The sequence below is a fragment of the Anser cygnoides genome, chromosome Z, assembly GCF_040182565.1.
Source record: "Anser cygnoides isolate HZ-2024a breed goose chromosome Z, Taihu_goose_T2T_genome, whole genome shotgun sequence".
Taxonomy (NCBI): Eukaryota; Metazoa; Chordata; class Aves; order Anseriformes; family Anatidae; genus Anser; species Anser cygnoides.
Genome location: NC_089912.1, coordinates 84,372,154 through 84,391,713, shown reverse-complemented (window position 1 = coordinate 84,391,713; position 19,560 = coordinate 84,372,154). Strand labels below are relative to the sequence as shown.

Below are 19,560 nucleotides of genomic sequence, written 5' to 3'. Positions count from 1 at the left end.
ACACATTTCAGATTAACCTATGTGTAACAAATAGAGTGTTCTACAAGAGTGGATGTAATATGAAACTATATAACTTTTCAGACACTATAGTACTATGGAAATTCCAACTTTCTTTTGCTTTTTTCATCAATTAGTTAATATTTTGCCATGTTGTTCTTCAAGAAAATGGTAGTAATGATAAAAAATTATGAGTCCTTGCTATGTTAAAACACACCAAAGGAATTGCTATTAGCATCTGAGGTTTCTCAGCTTCCCCTGTCATTCTGTACTGCTATTTTAATTACAGGTTCTGACATAGCTGTTAAATTTTATACCCAAACAAGATGAAACACTGAAAATCATGAAATGAGGATTTATGGTTTCTTTTGCAGGTTTAATCATCTAGTTCCTAAGCATATGCATTAGGATATTGTTTTAGAATATTTAAAGTCACTGTTGTCTCCCTAGAACACTTGCCTTGTTTAGGAAATGGTTAGTTACTTGCATTTTTTTTTTTTTCCCTCGGTGCTACACATACTGTTATTCCAGTTCTTTTCTCTCATTCTTCTCCACTGATTAGTCCTGTCCCAGTCTCTGCTCTCAGTAGTTGCTGATACTATTGTCCTCCTTCCACTTAAAGCATACTGTTTCTCATCAGCATTTCCTATCTGCTGTGAGCTGTAAAGTCACAGAATCACAGAATGGTTGGGGTTGGAAGGGATCTCTGAATATCACCTAGTCCAAACTCCTATCGAGCAGGATCACCTAGAACACATTGCGCAGGAGGGCATCCAGGTGGGTTTTGAATATCTCCAGAGAAGGAGACACCACAACCTCTCTGGGCAACCTGTTCCAGTGCTCTGTCACCCCCACAGTAAAGAAGTGCTCTCTCATATTCATCCAGAACTTCCCATGCTTCAGTTTGTGCCCATTGCCTCTCATCCTGTCGCTGGGCACAACTGAAAAGAGACTGGCTCCATCCTCTTGACGCCCTCCCTTCAGATATTTATATACATTGATAGGTCGCCCCTCACTCTTCTCATTTCCAAGCTAAAAAAGTAGCTATCCCAATCTGCATTTTTCAACTTCCTGCTGCAGTTTACTTTTTTAGGTGCTCCCCAAGTCCGGGTGTTGCTCCTTCTTCATTTGAGTTGAGATTCTGGCTCAACATACTGACAACATAATTCAGAAAACAAAAATTTTCATAACAAATATAACAACAGCAAAAAAAATCTGAATTAGCTGAGGCCCATTTTAATATTAAGGCGACCTGTTAAGACACAAACTTTATGTTAATGCAGAACTGCTCTGAGCCAGTACTATTGCGTGGCTCTTTGCCCAGAACTGCAGAGTCATGACTGTACAAACCCTGTGCAATCACTGTCAGGTTCAGGAAGTGTAAGTGAATGGTAAGACATGCTCAGATCGTGCCACCCTGAGGTAAGGCATGCTCACTGTAGCTGGAATATTTACAGAAGTTATGGCTGAGCCCTAAGAAGTCTCAAACAAGTGCATGTAAACCAATTAGTTCAAAGGCTTGTGTCTTAGCCCCATTTAAGTATTTTACTTTTAATTTTTTAATGCAAACAGCAAAAAGATACCTAATACCAGAATTAGGCCATTGCAACATTTCAAGCTTTTTCTAAGTTATATGTTAACTAAGCCATTATGTAACATTAAAGTATTTATTCGGTTTTGATTTCAGAGACAGACTGCTCAATTCTGTTCTACATCGCTGATTCAGTCCTGGTCTCTGTTGAAGAGCCCACACAGCCATGTTTATTAGGAGTAGATACATAGCTACATAGATACTCTAATCAATTGCAAATGTATTTAAAGAGGACAGCTGAATCAACATTAACAGCTGCTGTCACTGAAAGAATTGGCCACATTTCTTTCACTCCCCTATCCTCACTGTGCAGTCCTATTTCTTCCCCTGTACTGAATATGATGTTCATCATTTATGATCCTTCAGTAGGACAGCTAAACTTGTTCAGCCAGGAAAATCATCCCCCCTTTTTAGGCTGGATTTGGTATAATGAAATATTAGACTGATTCACTCAGAGAATTAAACTTCATCTACAGTCATAGGGGTAAATCTGTGTATATAGTTGTACTATGATCAAACAGAACACCGTAACCAATTATAGGCCCCTTAGAACCTTATAGAAAGGATGTTGGAAAATGATATTACTTACTTCATCTGCAGAACAGTACTAAGCAATCTTTAGATGTCGGTTGATAAATATTAAACCATTACAGCTCTGGAAGCATCAGCCCTTTTTAGCAGATGAAGACTTAAAATTCCTCTAGAAACTTTGCAGCATAAGAAAGTGACAGATTCCTTCTTCCAAATCTTCTACATTGAGCTGCAAAGGAAAAAGAGGTATGCCCTTACTGGAGATTCTATGATTTGTAAAGAGGATTTCATAAGTCCTTAACTTAAACAGAAGGAAAATGTCTGTGTGATTGCACCACTATTGCTAAGACATGTTCAAACTCTGGAAGAATGAAAACACAGAAAGATGAGGAAGTGTGACCAGTCTTGCAAAGGGGGAAGGACTTTTAGTCAATGTCTTCCAAGCAATTCTTTGGTTTCATTAGCACCTGTTTAACTGAAAATCTGGATAGACTTTTGAGATCTGGTTTGTTTTGTTGTTGTTGTTGTTGATTTGGTTTTGTTTGTTTGTTTATGTGTGTGTGTTTGATACTTTTGGGTTTTGTTCATTTAATTGTTTTTGTAAGAAAATTTTTCTGAACCTGTCATCTCAACAGTTTGTATTGGTGTACTATCTGAAGTACAAATGTTATAATTCCATTTCCAGGGTAAAAATACTAAAGAGAACTCCAAGTATATGCAGAAACAAATCTTCTGAAAAACAACATTTTAAGCTTCCTGAATTTTTGAAAATCTATGTACGCTGTTGCACAATAACTTTAACTCCTAGATAAGAAAAAAAGAGCACAGATGCTTATTTCCCAAAGAATATCTCAGTACCTTGTTGTCATGATACACCTGTTAAGGTAAGCAGTACACAATTCTCTCTGCACCACTGAGAACTTTTTTATTGCCTAATAAAACTAGATTGGGCAAGAGAAATTCTTGCAATGCAATGTGTATTACATAGGTATTCAGGATAGATAACACCTACTGATATAAAATATTTGAATAAGCAATACTTTAATCATATAGCTGTATTTAGTATTTGAAAGCTAATGGGCACAACTGACATGATAAGAAGTTTAATGTAACAAGTATTAAGTAAATAAGTCAGTATTCAGGGTTACCTTTGAGTTTACCTTTGAACCAAATTAAAAAGGGGCAAGAGACAAAAAGAAAGACTTAGAAAATCACCCACTCAGCAACAAATAAATCTGACTTTGTAAGAAATACAGTTATATTCTCCTGGTCTTCCCCTCTGTAAGGTTTACAGAGGACAATGGTAGGGCGTTTCTAAGGATTCATACTAGAGTTAAAAAAGCAAAACTGGAGTTCCCGACAAACACGTTAGAAATGGCAGTGATAACAAGAACAATAAAACTAATAATAACACAACAACACCACATTCAATTGTAATCCTACAATTTAGGGAAAGAGCAGATGTTTGCCCTGGAGACACAGCAGCAGCTGTGCTCTCCCAGACGTGTCTCAGAGCTGTGTGGCAGTTCAGTTTGTCACAGCTTGAGGGAGCAAGGTGGCAAATGGAGAACAAACCCCCTGACATCTGGAGTTAATACACTTCATCTCCTCTGTGGGAAGCATGGGTGACTGTGTGTATATCCCTGACTCCAAACATAAAAGGAGGTGGAGTAGGAAAAAAGCTTTTACTCATTTTGATGGGTTAATACATTTCTCCCTCCCCCCGAGAGGCCTGAAATAATTGAGGAGCTTTAGAAGTAATCTAAAAGCTTGTGGACAAATACAACCTCCAGAGAGTCCCCACCTAACCACTGTTAGGGCTGTTTCAGTCATTACAGGATAAAGTCAGGGCCCTGTGTGCAGCGGGAGGCCTGAGTGGCCCTGACCAGGCCCACCCAGGGCCCCTGCCCGCTGCCAGAGGAGCGCCATGTCATCTCTGCCTTGGGCCTCAGCCGTCTTGCAGGAGCACTGGTCTGCATGGACCTGCTTGTCTCCTGGCAGGGTCCCAGGGATGTAGGCTGTAGCTTGGCTCCAAGCCTGTCTCTAGTCCTGTCTGCTGAACTGTCTCTAGGTTCAAGCTGAAACCTTGCCTCTAGTCCTGTCTCCAGTCTTGTCTCCTGCTCCTGGCTGGAGTCCCTGCATGAGCCCTGGATCTCACTCAGACTTTGCCTGGGTCTGTCAGTGGATCCTGTTACCTACACCTGGTTCTCCTTGTGCCCACACCCTGTAAGGCCACACCGTGCCAGCAGGGGCTCTGCCTGCTCTGGAGTCACCCTTTGCTCCTGGTGCACCTGCACCTAGGGAACAGCTGGCCCTTGCTCCTCCCCCACTGAGAAAAAATAGTAAGGACACCTAGTACCTTAAAAAACAAAACAAGACAAAACAAAACACTCTTACCTTCCTGAGTTGTTTCTCCACGTAAGAAAGAAGGTTGGGAGGATTTTGATCAGAGGTTAATATTCCACAATGCTTAGCTGTTTCTATCTTCCACAAGTCTTTTCTTCTGAAGTCTAAGGGATTTTTGATTTTTTTCCTCCTTCTTTCCCTTCTTTCCTCACAGCCCTGTACTTCCTTATCAGACTTCTGTGTATTATTCTCCTTTGTCATATAGGTCACACTAGTAATTTGTTTGATAAGAAAAAAAAAAATCTCTACTTGAATATTTAAACATAAATATGAGGTAGTAAATTATGTACCCACCTGCACCTGTATATGTCTATCTAAGAAATATGCATAGAGCCTAAACAGTTACCCTCGCTACATTCATTTTTATGAAGAAAAATGCATATGATTCCGCACAATTGGCTGCACCAACATTTAATGTTTATTACTTTGAGATATGGGATAAAATTTGAGATCTATGATATGGAATATTCAAGACTGATCTATAGACTTAGCAAGCGTGCTAAACAGGAGATTTGTTAACAATTATATTTTCAACACCACAAGCAAAACAAAAGCTGCACCCTGAAGATACTAAAGGTACGGACATGTGAGTAAAAACATGGAGCAGTTTTATTTTAGTTCCAATTTATCAAATAACAGAAAACAAAGGCGATTCGAAATCACATGAAGTATCATCCCTATTCAATGTACTGGGATATTTCTGACTTCAGAACAAATAAGAGACTGTATCACTCAGGGGCTGTCAGTAAAAGTAGATAGGTTTAAAAGGTTAAAGATAAATTGACCTGACACTAAGACACAAAGTTGCATAGGAAACTTCTTACTGAGAATGCTTGATGATGTCTCCTTCAGAAACAATCTGATATTGTGCTGTCTAGTGTGATAATGTCACCTGCTCTTTTGTGGAAGGAAGACAGCCCTAAACACAAACTGTGATTATCCCTGAGAAATCTACTGAGTCAACTGTGTTATCTCGTGTACTAACATAGACCTTATTTTATGATCCATCTCTGGTCAATGAAAGAATAGCAGTGCATAAAGACTACAAAAATGGCTCCTACTTGTTTGGCAATAGTGACTGCATTAAGCTCCTGAGGGCTACTAAGAATTCAAAAACATGTAGATGATTGGCTCTCCACCCTTACCACGACATTGCCTATACTACTGCATATTCTGCTGCTATGATATCCCAGAACATGCTATGAAACTATTCTGTTACATCTAGGGGCATGAAAACTACTTCCTGGGCACAAATTGCATGCAGTTCACGGTGCTCTTAAATTTAACTGGTACAAAAGGGAAAGGAAAAAAAAAATCAAACAGGTAGTAATTCAGTCCTCACACTATAAATACTGGTAAATGCACTGGTGAGAAGTGATTTTCTACCCACTGGTCTCAGTTGGTAACCGTTTATGAGAGAAGTATAATGTATTGCTGCTTCACTTAAAATAATAAGCAGGGAGAAATTTTACCTAATATTATCCAAGTAACTCTTGACTTGATATATTAGGTAAAGGTTTATGTTGTTCTTTACATAATGACAGCCATAGTCCTTTCTGAGTCTTATTTTAACCAAATCATGTTGCTGGAGTTAAAACATTTCATGAGGAAGAAAACTATGGTAAAGACATATCAAATTAAAAGGTAGCAGTGTTTATTGTAAGGAACAATAGGACAACAGTGTATTTTATCTTTTATTTTCTAAGGACTAGCCTGCTTTATTTGTTGTTGGTTTTTTTTTTTTTTTATGGTTTATTTGCTAACACACATATAAACATGCATAGAACATTTTTTTGCAATCTGCTTTTCCTTTACATTTTTAAGGTTTGGTGGTAGGGAAAAAAAAAACAAAAACAAACAAACAAACAAAAAAGATAAACCAGTCATATCCAAAATATTATTTGCAGAAATTCAGATAATCTTCACTATTGGATTAGATCGAGCTAAACTGGAAGAGGTACTTTGCGCTTCTTGGGCCTCTGCATCAGAAGGTGATTTCATGGTAAGAATGGTGAAGTGTTAACAAGGATGTCCTCTATCTGGACTGACATCTGAGGTAAGGCTGGCCATTAAGAGATCATCTGATAGGCATTCCTCACCTGATATGCCAGAGACTTTTGAAAACCCTGGTGACAGCTAGTAATTTTATTAGAAAAGGCAGCAGCAGAGATGATCATTTTAACTGCAGAAACCTTTCTTTTGAGGAATTTCTACAGGAAAAAAAAAAAAGTCATGTCAGGATAAAAGTCAGCATATGTTGGAGTCGGTCTCTACTGATACCTACACATGTTGTTCAGTTTTACTTGTTGCAATGTCTTTACCATTATAAGTGCTTTTCATGTCTTTAAGGAATAGTAAATGAGGAAAAGGTTATAAAGTGACTACCCTTGAATACTAACCTGTTACATTTATTTCACTAAAAGTTTGCATGTGTTCAATTAGAGATGAATAAATTTGGGAGACAGGTTCTTTGAAAATTCCAAATATATATACTCAGAATTCCCAAGATGGTAACTGACTGGAGAAATACTCCAGAGACATATCAGTATATTTTTTGTCCTATTCTTGTATTCCTCTTTAGGCACCTGCAATTGGACAGCGTCAGAAATAAGCTTCAGAGGTGCAGGGGAGGAAAAGCGTCTTCAAGAGCATCTTGACCATTACATTTTCATGGATCACTCCAAGTTATTCATTGACTGATGTAGCAGTTTGCCAAGATGAATGTTCTTTTACAAGTTTACTTTGTTGTTTCTATCAATAATACACTTTCTTATAGCACCTGCCTAACTGTGCTTTATGTAACAAAACTGACATTGTTAGCAATGATGCAGAAACATATCAAAGGTCAAGCTTTGAATGTCCAAGCTCTGTCTGATCACTTGAGTGATATCTGCTCACTAGATGAAGACATGAGCATTTAGAGTTTTTGTTATTTCTTTTTTCTTTTTTTTTAATTGGCATTTGCAGTCCTGTCCTCTAATATGGGAAACCTCCTTCCTTCTTGTAATGTGCAAGCAAAAAACAGCTGTTTCTATTGCTTCTGATTTCTGAGATTCACTTTTATATATATTTCTGGACAACCGTTACACTTATGATATGACTACCTATTCCAGTGCCACTGTATACCTCTTCCTTTTATCAATGTCTTCAAAGCTCCTAAGCACTCATAATTATCACATTTCTTTAGTTCATATTCAGACAATTTTGATTTTCTGTGAGGCCTAAAACGTTCTTCTCCCATTTCAGGCTTCAGCTCTAGGTAATCAGCTGTGCAATTCCTGTTTGAAATACCATCCTACAAGCTATTGATTCAAAAACTTACTTTATTCCAGATCTTCTGTCAGTATGAAATCAGAATGCTCGGTCTACCTTTTCTTATGCTCTGTCATAGTTCCCTTCTTGACTACTGTAGATGGCATCCCTACCAAGTCACATGCCGCACTCATGTATTATTGGCTACGTACTTTGAAGTGACAAATCTGTTTGAAGCTGCAAGATCAACTAAGTTTTGTTAATTTGACATCATAGCTTCATTTTCGGGATTCCTATTTTGATTGTTAAGGCCATCATCATACAGTTTTTAGGAGGCAACTAGAGAGTTGGCCAACAGGTCAAGAACATTAGCTAGGCTTGTATCCCTGCCAAAGTGACTGCATGTAGCCTGTGCTAAGATGGAAGTCTGTGTCTTGTTTCTGAAGCAGACAGCTTTACCATCAACAAACCACTCCAGATACAGTGCTTTCCAGATGAAGTATGTCTTGACTGTACAGCCTTGTTCACACATTTCTCGAGTCTTGCTCCTCCCAAGCATCATTTTCAAGTGGAAATGAAATTGGGTTTAGCTTTCAAAGAGCCAGGAATGCAGATAGAAAATACGTAGGTTGGCTTTTTTTTGGTATGCTTGGTATTTCCTCCAAACACTACTTCCTATGGCAGTACAGGCAACAATAATACTCTGGTTCCATTTGAACATACAATCCTATGAAATTTGCCAGTTCAGGTGAGCTGACTGTAATGGCTTATTTTGTGTGAAATATCATCCCAATGTTACCTGTCAGAGAAAAAGATACGCCTTATGGGACAGTTATCAATCCAGATTAAGTCTTAGGCAAAATCTGAAAAATGTTTTGAATGCCTTGGGAAGTGCTTTTAAAAGAAATTGGTACTAATTGGTACTAATTCATTACAGAAATTATTTTGATACTGTCGTGGTTAAAATATTTTTTTAGTATCTCCATTCATTCTTGTCACACCTTAAGTTAAATGTAAGAGCAAGCTTTTAATTTCCTTCACATTTCTGTCACATTTATAAGGAAGCAAATTGTAGAGAAGGAAAGGAACATATAAATATCTTTGGGTAGCCACCTGATAAAGTCAGTATTGGATTTTCATCGTGAACACTTGCAACAAATGGCTTTGCTGTTTGAAGTCAGCTTCCTCTGAATTTAGTTTGTAATTTGGGTCTCTCTCTCTCTCTGAAACCAGGGAGACAACTCATTACTGCAAATACAGGCTTGTAGAAGTTATGGGAGCCTATTCAGGCATAATGGAATAATTTAGATAACTCTGATTATATCAGAGGACTTATTCCATGGTTATTATAGAAATTGAAAGCTGGCATGAGTTCAATGATCTTTGGTGTGAAGTAAATTTATTTTTAGCTTTCAGAAGTAATGATGAGTTACCCCATTAAATTCAGAAGACAGACAGTAAAAGCCATCATACAATTATGATGAAATCTGTGCATCTCTTGGGAATATATTTTATCTTTCATAGTTACTCTCTTTAAATGTCTGTGTAGATACATGTCCTCAAAGCCACTACGCTTCGTTCTGCTACTTTTTTATAAAGATACACATTTGTAACTATGTCAATTCTATCTTCAGAAAAGCCTACCTGAAACGAAGGAAAAGGAGGCAGTAAGAAGGGCTTCTATAGGCACATCTGTGATGAAAAGAAGACTAGGGAAAATGTGGAAAGAAACAGGAGACCTGGTCACCCAGGATATGGAGAAAGCTGAGGTACTCAATGACCTTTTTGCCTCATTCTTCACAAACGAGAGCTCCGGGCATATAGCCAAACCCACAGAGAGCAAATGGAGGGACCGAGAGAATGATGATCCAACTGCTGTAGGATAATACCAGGTTCAAGACCATCTAAGGAACCTGAAGGTGCACAAGTCCATGGGACCTGATGAGGCACATCTGTGGGTCTTGAGGGAACTGGCAGATAAAGTTACAAAGCCACTATCCATCATATTTGAGAAGTCATGACAGTCTGGTGAAGTCCCCACTGACTGGAAGAGGGGAAACATAACCCCCACTTTAAAAAAGGAAAAAAGGAAGATCTGGGGAACTATAGGCCAGTCAGTCTCACCTCTGTACCTGGCAAGATCATGGAGCAGATCCTCCTGGAAACTAATGCACGTGGCAAACAAGGAGGTGATTGGTGACAGCCAACATGGCTTGAATAAGGGCAGATCGTACCTGACAAATCTGGTGGCCTTCTACAATAGGGTTATAGCATTGTTGGACAGGGGAAGAGCAACTGACATCATCTACCTGGACTTGTGCAAAACATTTGACACAGTCCTGCATTATATCCTTGCTTCTGAATTGGAGTGATATGGATTTGACAGATGGACCACTCAGTGGGTAAGGCATTGGCTGGATGGTTTCACTCAAAGAGTTGTGGTTAATGGCTCATTATCCAGGTGGAGATCAGTAATGAGTGGTGTTCCTCAGGGGTCAGTACTGGGACTGGCACTATTTAACATCTTTGTCAGTGACATGGACAGTGGGATCGAGTGCACCCTCAACAAGTTTGCAGATGACACCAAGCTGTATGGTGTGGTTGACATGCTGGAGGGAAGGGATGCCATCCAGAGGGACCTGGCCAGGCCTGGGAGGTGAGAAGGACCTGAGAGCGCTGGTTGATGAGAAGCTCAACGCAAGCCAGCAATGTGTGCTGTGTGCTTGCAGTCCAGAAAGCCAGCCAAATCCTGGGCTGCATCTAAACCAGCGTGGCCACCAGGTCAAGGGAGGTGATTCTCCCATTCTACTCTGCTCTTGTGAGACTGCACCTGGAGTCCTGCATTCAGCTCCAGGGCCCTCAGCACAGGGAAGACATGGACATACTAGAATGAGTCCAGAGGAGGGCCACGGATATGACCAGAGGGCTGGAGCACCTCTCCTGTGAAGACAGGCTGAGGGAGTTGGAGAAGAGTAGGCACCAGGGAGACCTTATAGCAACCTTACAGTACCTGAAGGAGGCCTACAGGAAAGTTGAGAAGGAACTCCTTGTCCAGGAGTGTAGTGATAGGATGAGGGGGAATGGCTTTAAACTAAAAGAGTGGAGATTTAATTAGATATTTGGAAGAAATTCATCACTCAGAGGGTGGTGAGGCACTGGAACAGGTTGCCCAGAGAAGCTGTGGATGCCCCATCCCTGGAGGTATTCAAGGCCAGGCTGGATGGGGCTTTGAGCAAACTGGTCTAGTGGGAGGTGTCCCTGCCCATGGCAGGGGGGTTGGAACTGGGTGATCCTTAAGGTCCCTTCCAACCCAAATCATTCTGTGACTCTGTGAGGTTCCTGCTGACCTCCCTCTGCTCCAAGCAGGCATCACCCAAAGTTAAAGCAAGAGGGAGGCCGCAAGAGAGGCTGTGGCACGCCAGCCAACAGCCTCAGCAGCTTACAGAGGGCACTGTGCCACCTGCCCTCTTCTCTGCCCCTGAGGCCTTTTCCTCAGGTCACAGCTTCGTGCCCTCACGGAGGGATAAAGCCAAGCTGGAGAGGTAAATTCTCGGAGGATTTTAACACCAGCCTTGTAGCTGGAAATCTTTTAATTGCTGCTCCTTTATGGGGCTATCCTTTGAAGGTAACAAGGAAGAGGCACCAGTGCACCACAAAAAAAGTGACCAAGATGATGTGTAAAAGGTGTGTTAAAATTGCAGTGCAGAAATAGTAAACATGAAGCATAATGTATAATGTTATCTAAATAATTCCGTTTCTAACATCACTTCTAAATAGGCTGAGCCCAAATTTCTTCCTATTGATATCAGATATGTCTAACTCAACCCACTGCAGCAATGGAAATGCCACCCAACATTGACTGTATCTAAAAAAGTGTTTACCTTGATTAGAGATATTTCTTGGCATCTATGTCAGTTTTCCTACAATGATGACATTGATATCTATGATTGAATTATGTGCCTTCAAATTCTGTTGTCTGAAAGCTGTGCTGTAAAACAGTTTTCAGAAGACCATCTGTGCCTCGAAAGGAAAACAAGAATGTCTGGAGCACCAGAACTTTACTGTTGGCTTCGTTGTGTCCAGGTGCTGCTCCACAAACCATCCCCCGGGTGTGCATATGACCCATTGCAGCCACCGGCACTAATGGTCATCACCAACACAGCCTGGACTACACTCCCAGTGAGCACCTGAAGGGCAAACTGAGAGTCTCCAACCCATTTTGGAGTAAGAGCCCCTGACTCTAGGGTGCCAAATTGCCAGAATGCCCTCAGCCGGCCGTGGCCACTACACAACAGGTCTGCTCCACCAGCGGCTCCAGCCACGCTGCACGCACGCTCCTGATTGTAGGGTGCTGGAGATGATGGGATTTGGGCGGGGGAACGCAGGGGCAGGGTACGTGTCAGGACCCCCGTGCCGGTGCGGATGCCTCTCTGCGCTCCGTGTGCGTGGGGCGAGCAGGTCCCAGCTGGCCGCCCCCTGCCGCCTCGCGCTTCAGCAGGACGCCACTTTCCGGCCCAAATTCCCAAACCTAAAGGCGCTGCGGAGCTACGAGAGGACGGAGCGCCGTGCTCAAGCCCCCAGCCGTCTCCGTGACCCGCGGGGGGGGGCTTCCCGGGGCTGCCTGCGGGGGGGGGGGGGGGTGAGCCTTGGCACCCGGGTCAGGGCCGAGAGCGGGGCGGATTTTTTTTGGGGGGGGGGGGGGGGCAGGTGCCGGCGGGGAGGGGCGAGCAGGGCACCGCCCCCCCGCCCCATTGGCGTCGCCGGAGGGGGCCGCGCCGCCACCGCCCCCGCCCCGGCCACAAAGCGTGTGCTGCCGGCGGCGGTGGCTGCGGCGGGGCCATGCAGAGCTGCGGGCGCTGGTGGGGGCGGCTGGCGGCCCGGGGGGGGCCGAGGCACCTGCGGCCGGCTGGGGGCGGCGGGCAGCACCGGCACCGCCAGCAGCGCTGGGTCGGTGGAGGAGGAGGAGGAGGAGGAGGAGGAGGAGGAGGAGGAGGCGGCGGCGATGCGGCGCGGTGCATCGAGCAGCTGCTGCCGCGGCAGGATGACTTCTCCCGGCGGCACATCGGCCCCCGGGAGGGGGAGAAGAGGGAGATGCTGCGAGCCCTCGGGGTGCAGGTGGGCGCCCGTGCGGCGGGGGGGGGGGGGGGGAGCCGCTGGGAAGGGGGTGTCTGCGGGGTCTGGGGTCTGCTAACGCCGGCGTGCCGCCGCCTCTTTGCAGAGCGTCGAGGAGCTGATGGATAAAGCCATCCCGGGCAGCATCCGGCTGCGCAGGCCGCTGAGGATGGAGGACCCCGTGGGTGAGTGACCCCCGCCGCCCCCCGGGGGGAGAAGCCGCCCGGGAGCGGCCTCTCGGCTCGGGGCCGCCGCTTTGTCCCGGGATCCCGATGCGGAGGGGGAGGCGTGGCGAAACGTCGCCCCTCGGCGGGGCTGTCGGCCCCGCGCGGCTCCCGTGCTTCTGCGCCGCTCCTTTGTGTGCTCCCCGCGCAGCCGGGTGAGAGCATGCACGCCCTCAGAGCCTCCGAAACCTGCGTGTATTCCCCCCGTTAACCGGCGCATGCGAGGCTGCCGGCTGGCGTCTTGAATCCCTCTGGCTGAGGGAAATGGGTACAGAGCAGGAATGTGAAGCATCTGAGCCAGCTATTGTGGCACCAGAGTGATACAGCAAATCGCTGTAGACAACTTGATGTGACTCAATGAGTCCTCCTCCTGTTAACGTTTTTAAAAGTTGTCACGGTCTTGATACATTGAACATCACGTGCAAACATCACCCAGGAAATCCAGGGAGCCAAGGAAACCCTTAAAAATGCACCTACCTAAGCAATTCCAGCAAAACTTGCAAATCTCCTTAGTTGTTCAGATACCAGAGGCGATTTGGCTGGTATTAGCTTTGTATTTATGTCTTGATCCCTTGCCTGAGCTGTTGCGGTCCCTGTGCCTGGCTCCTCGCATTGCTCACCAATGCACCATGGCTGGAGCGTGCTTGCTGGGTCCTCAGGGAGTCCTGGGTGGGTGCCAGGTGGGGCACTGCAATCAGGAGCAGAGCCAGGGAGCATATCGAGGGAAGCTGGAGCTGGGATGATGGAGTTGGGCATTGGCAGAAAGGTCCAGCTGGTGAAACACTCCCCTTAGTGCAATGACACTTGATTTTTCAGGTAGTTTCCCACCTTATGGTGGGCAGGAGAGGTGAGATTTACCTTCTCTCCATGTGGCTGCTGCTGTAAGTACTTCCTTTGTGAGCTTTCCTGTCGTTAATGTACTTTGGTCAAGATACCCCCTGACTGAAGAGCTATTTGTATTTGTCCTCAGAGAAAAGAACTTCTTAGATACTTTTTTTTATAGTCTTTAAGAGGAGACAAATTGCCACTAATAAGTACTTCTTAAAAAAACAGTTCTGCATTTTTGGGATTCAGTACATGATATCCTTACAAAGTATTCTGTTACTAAAATGGACGTTACTGTGATACTGTACAGTTAGGCATTAAAAAAATTTCACATTAATGAACGCCAAACCAGTGATGCCAACTTAAGTTGAAATCTTGACGCAGTTCTGTGTGTTCTCATACTGATTTTCATGTTGTTTGAAGGGGATATCTCTTAAATCAACTATGAATTAGTGATGGTCTGTTGCATGCAAGTTCTCACTGTGCAAGGGGACCTCATTAGCTAATGGTGCGTGTAGTCCACTGGCTCTTTGCTTCATTTGTTATGCTGTTCAAGTTCTCTTATAGTAAACTTTGAAAGAATGTGACTGTGGTGCAGTCTCACATTGCGCTGCATGCAGTGAGTTCTCAAAAGAGATGAGGTAGAGAAAACTTTTTCTGTACACTGCTGCCTTTTCTTCCCTCAGTGTGACCGACTAGCTGTCTTTTGTAACTTTGGTGTGTAGATTTTTGCCACTTAGTTTTCCACTCCAATGGTAGCAGAAAATTTCACAGCTTGTTAAAGCAGAGTTAGAAGTCTCAGATTAAAGTTATGCAGTTTCACTTTGAACATCTTGGACCTAGGACATCATATTCTGGATAAAACTAGTTCTCTTTAATGGTACATTAACAAGGAATCATGTCTTTCTAATTAGCAGTGTGGAATTTCTTATGTAAGTATGGTATAACATTTTTCATCCCCATACCTTGTGTTGTGGTTTAACCCGTCCGGCAGCTAAACACCACACAGCCGTTCGCTCACCCTCCCCCCTCCCTTTCTGGAATGGAGGAGAGAAACGGGAAAGCGAAGCCTGTGAGTTGAGATAAAGACAGTCTATTAAGACAGGAAAATAATAATAACAATAATAATGATGATGGTGATGATAATGGTATTACTGCTAATAATGTGTACGAAACAAGTGATGCACAATGCAATTGCTCACCACCCATTGACCAATGCCCAGCCTATCCCTGAGCAGCCGCCCCCCCACCCTAGCTAGCCACCCCTATATATTGTTTAGCATGACGGCAGATGGTATGGAATACCCCTTTGGCCAGGTTGGGTCAGCTGTCCTGGGTCTGTCCCCTCCCAGATCCTGCTGTACCCCTAGCCTGCCCGCTGGCAGGACAGAGCGAGAAGCTAAAAAGTCCTTGGCTTGGTGTAAGCACTGCTCTGCACCAATTAAAACATCAGCATGTTGTCAGCACTCTTCTCATCCTAATCGAAAGCATAGCATCCTACCAGCTACTAGGAAGAAAATTAACTCTGTCCTAACTGAAACCAGGACACCTTGTATTAAAACAAAATAACAAATGGAGAAAGCATTGTGAGAACTGGATTGTTTTTTAAACATGCTTTTTTGTTTGAATGAAGACAATTTTGCTCCTACTATTCCCAGAACTCATACATGCAGTGAGAGAACAGGACAAGGCCATTCAAAATGTGTTAAGTACAGCATTTGTGAAGTTCTTACTATGGCAGTTTCTAATGGTTTAAGTATACACTTCCATTTTTCTGAACAGCTACTTTAACAAAAGCAAACAAACAGTGGCTCCTGTCATAGTGACAGGTTAGTGTGCAGCTGAACAAATGAGCTGTGCTGCTCCTTCATATTGGGATATGCAGTTGAGCTTGCACTGAAGTCTCTTTGAATTTGTTGCTTGCAGCTAGAATTATATAATGCAGCCCAAGAAAACCATGCATATACCATAAATGTCTGGATGAGTATCCCATGTCTCTGTAATTGCTTTAATTTTTTAAGATTTTGTAGCTTTAAGCCTTGCCTCAGATCCAAATGTGAAATAACATAGCTATACTCCAAATGAGGAAAAAGGTTTCACCGGAGAAAAATGTCTAGAGGACTATGTATTTGCACAGTTGATCTAGAAAAATTGGTGAGACTCTTCAGTGAAGGCAAGGCTCTCATGTGAGCTGTGAAACTGTACCAACTGCAGAGAGAAGGAAAAGACATTTGATGTATGTGTCTTCAAAGTTTGATTAGGTGTGGCAATGAGATCGTTTTGCTTTACAGATCCTTCACTTGGTAATGCCACAAATTATATAAAAGTTAGAAAATCAATCAGCTGTCTGTATGCAACAACAGTAAAAGAAATCCTCCAGCTTTTATAGCAGCTTATATTAAAAAGCTGTTTTAAATATTATAGCGTATTCCACTATTCCTAAATAAAACATCATATTACAGTAGAAGCACTTAGTTGTGTTATATTCCTTAGCACAGAAGTGTGCTTCAAACTTAATTACTTCCCTGACAGACTATATATTGACAGAGAGAGACTCTAGCCTCAACTGGATATTAGCACATGTGTGAATGGTAAATACTAAGCTTTACATTTACAAGTGTGTACAAGTGCATCTACACTAGGAATGCTCTTTCAGTTTTCTCAGCACTCTTCTGGCAAACATCTTCTAGTATAGACATGGCCAGTGGTGAAGGAGAGAAATAGTGCAACTTGTGCTGAGAGGTATTTGAAATAAGTTGCTTTCATTTGTATGTAATATGACAGAAGTATCCATGTTCCTCTTCTGCCAGAAAGGAAAAAAGCCATTTTAAAAGTGCCTGCTGCCATGAGCCCACTGACAGTCAGTGCTGTAAAACCACCTGAACCATAACAGTGAAAGCCAGTAGGGACCAAGCAGTGGAAAGTCCTGGTTTGTAGGACTTATTCTGACCTTATTCTAGAAGGGAACCTTTTTACAGTCAGCTTTTTCTGCAGATTTAGGCCAGGGAAAATGTTATTTTGGCATATAGCTTCTGTTTAATCAATATTCACAACAAAGGCTAGGCATCTGTTCAACATTTAGTTATTTGTGATCAGCTGTTATTACAGAGCATTTTCCCACTGTGACTACAAGTGAACCTTAACAGCTAGTTTTTTTTTCCAATTATTGAAGGTGCTTTAGCACATATGGAGTGACTGACCCATTTGAAGTCAAAGAACAGATCACTTTATATGAGTAATCCTCCTTTTATCCCTGCAAACTGACACTGTGTATCAGTGATAGTTATCCCTGCAATGCTGCCAATTAATCCAAATTCTAGGATTTGAATTAAAAGAATGAGTCTATGAGTTCTACCATGATTTCTTCCAAAACATTCCTACTTGTTTTATAAAACTTAAGAATTTATAAAGATTAGTCTACAAAACCTGTGTAAGCAACCAATTGGGTCTACAGCTTAAAGACTTCTGAAAGAGATGTGGTTCAGAAGCAGTCATACTGTAAGAGAGACTGTTTCTGTTTTCAAATTCAGCTGCCATGCAGGTAAATCTCAGCATGCTCAGGTTAAGGTTGCCTCTGCTTTCCAGGTAGGCTGGGTAAATGTGGGTAGCCCAAGCCACAGGAGGATGTGGCAGGGCAGAAAACAGTGTTGGCTTTCCACCCTTCCCTTGGGCAGTTGCTGTTAAGACTTCACACCTGGAGCAGGCTCTTGTGCTGTCCTGCAACATTACTGCATGCATGTCTGATGGTGCTTTGTGACTCTTTCACTTAAATGTAACACGATTTTGTTACAGAAGTTAAATTAATTGCTAAAGCAAGAGAAATAAATTAATCCTTTTTTTTTTCTTGTATGAACTGTTTTTAAGATCTTGCTTTCTTGGTATCAGAATGTTTAAAAAAAATAATGAGGACCTGGTATAGTGTGGGCTAAATGGTATCAAATAGTTTCTTCACTCTTATACTGCAGGATTTAAGTTGTGTATCTCAATCTGTTTCTCTTGTCTTGATTTTTTTACCACTTCTCTGAACTTCTCTAGATACTCTATCTTTTTGCAGGTATCTCACAAGTGCAAAGCTACTATGCTAACCACTAAAAGACTAGCAGAAATAACAGTTCTATCATTTTATGACAGGATAACTCACTCCTTACTATTTCTGTGATGTATTTTGCCTTTTCTACCTGTGAATGTAGGGGGTGGCAGTCCTGAGGTGTCCTTGCTGAACTCCTTGTGGTAGCCTTCATGAGTTTTTTCCACAGCTGTCTGATAAGAGTACTGCAAGATCAATGAACTTTATCCTGGGTACTGTCTCTGATCATATCTAATGTAATAATGAGGGGAATAAAGATCAACTGCAGTGATCTTACCTGGCAATTTTATTTCTTGCTGAATAAGGTTCTTAAAGGATTTGTAGACTACTACCAGTGAAATGAATTAAAGATAAAGGCACTTCAACCATGCTGTTTCAGAAACTAGCAAGAAATGTCTTAAGTTTGACGGCCAATTTCCAACTGTTTCTTAATAGTAGTAAATTTTTTAATTCAATTTTATTTCCCCATTTTGGATATTTCTGTATTTCACCTGTTGCAGGGGAGAGCTGAAAGAAATTTGTAACAACACTGAGGTCTTAAAAGTTGTGGTTTTAACTCTCAGATACTGACACTTGCTGAAATACTAGTCTTGTTCTTATGTTTTAGCCTCAAACATTTATAAGATTACAGTGTTTCCACTACATATGCCCTAAGGTACATACAGCAGAATAAATGTATAATTTTCTGGACTTAAGTGACCCTTCTGTCCACTAAGCTGAAAACTCAGCAATTTGATTTTGAGCTTGAAAAAGGGTTATTAGGCATGCGTAAGATCACTCTTGTGGTTAGCATTCTTCTGCCTTTCTACTAGTGTCAGTCACTTACAGTGCAGCGCTAGACACCTTCCACAAGTCATGTTATAGGCATATGCTGTTAAAAGCTAGGCTGCGGGGAGTGGGGAATACAGCTGCTGCTGCAGGGAACCGGGATATAAGATCCTGCTGAGGTTGGTGGGACCCCGGGGAGGTGTCCAACCCCACCCCTGCCCAGAGCAGGCCTAGTCTGGGCCAGGCTGCTGAGGGCTTCACCCAGCCAGGGAGCGAAACTCCCAGGCTGCAGAGTCTCACGCTGCCTGGGCCCTGGCTCCATGGCTGGGCTGTCCCAGTGGTAAAAAGCTTCTCCTTGGCAGCCTGAGCCAGCCCAAGCCGTGCCTCTCATCCTCCCACCACACACAGCTGTCCTACCACCAGTGCAGGGGCTGCTGTTAGGAACAGTCAGAGTTTGAGCCGTGATGTACGCATCAATTTCTTTGACCCTTACTTGGGTTAGTTTTGCTTGAATTCAGAACTATACCAATGCGAAGCAAACACTGAATGTGTGGAAAACTGAGTTGTCATAAATCTTTATGGACTAATGTTTGCTTTTGTCCAGCCAGGCTGGACAGACACATCAGGGCTGTTGACTTGAGTTGCTCAGGGGTGCAGTTCCTTATGGGACTCCTTAAAGAGGTGCCTCATGCTTTGAGCTACCTCCCGGTAGTGTGGGGCACTGTGAAGGAATGGTCATCCCACGTCTTTTTAAAGAAGCATGCTGA

At 42.9% G+C, this 19,560-nt stretch overlaps 1 protein-coding gene across 1 annotated transcript in view; it reads left to right on the top strand.

Annotated features, from left to right (window-relative positions):
* Positions 1 to 12,597: 12,597 nt before the first annotated feature.
* The window catches only part of GLDC (glycine decarboxylase), a 47,334-nt gene continuing 40,371 nt past the window's right edge, over positions 12,598 to 19,560 (top strand). The window contains exons 1-2 of the mRNA XM_066988935.1: positions 12,598 to 12,892; positions 12,996 to 13,074. Of these exons, the coding sequence (XP_066845036.1) occupies positions 12,617 to 12,892; positions 12,996 to 13,074 (355 nt within the window). The 5' untranslated portion in view covers positions 12,598 to 12,616. The remainder of the gene's footprint in view (positions 12,893 to 12,995; positions 13,075 to 19,560) is intronic.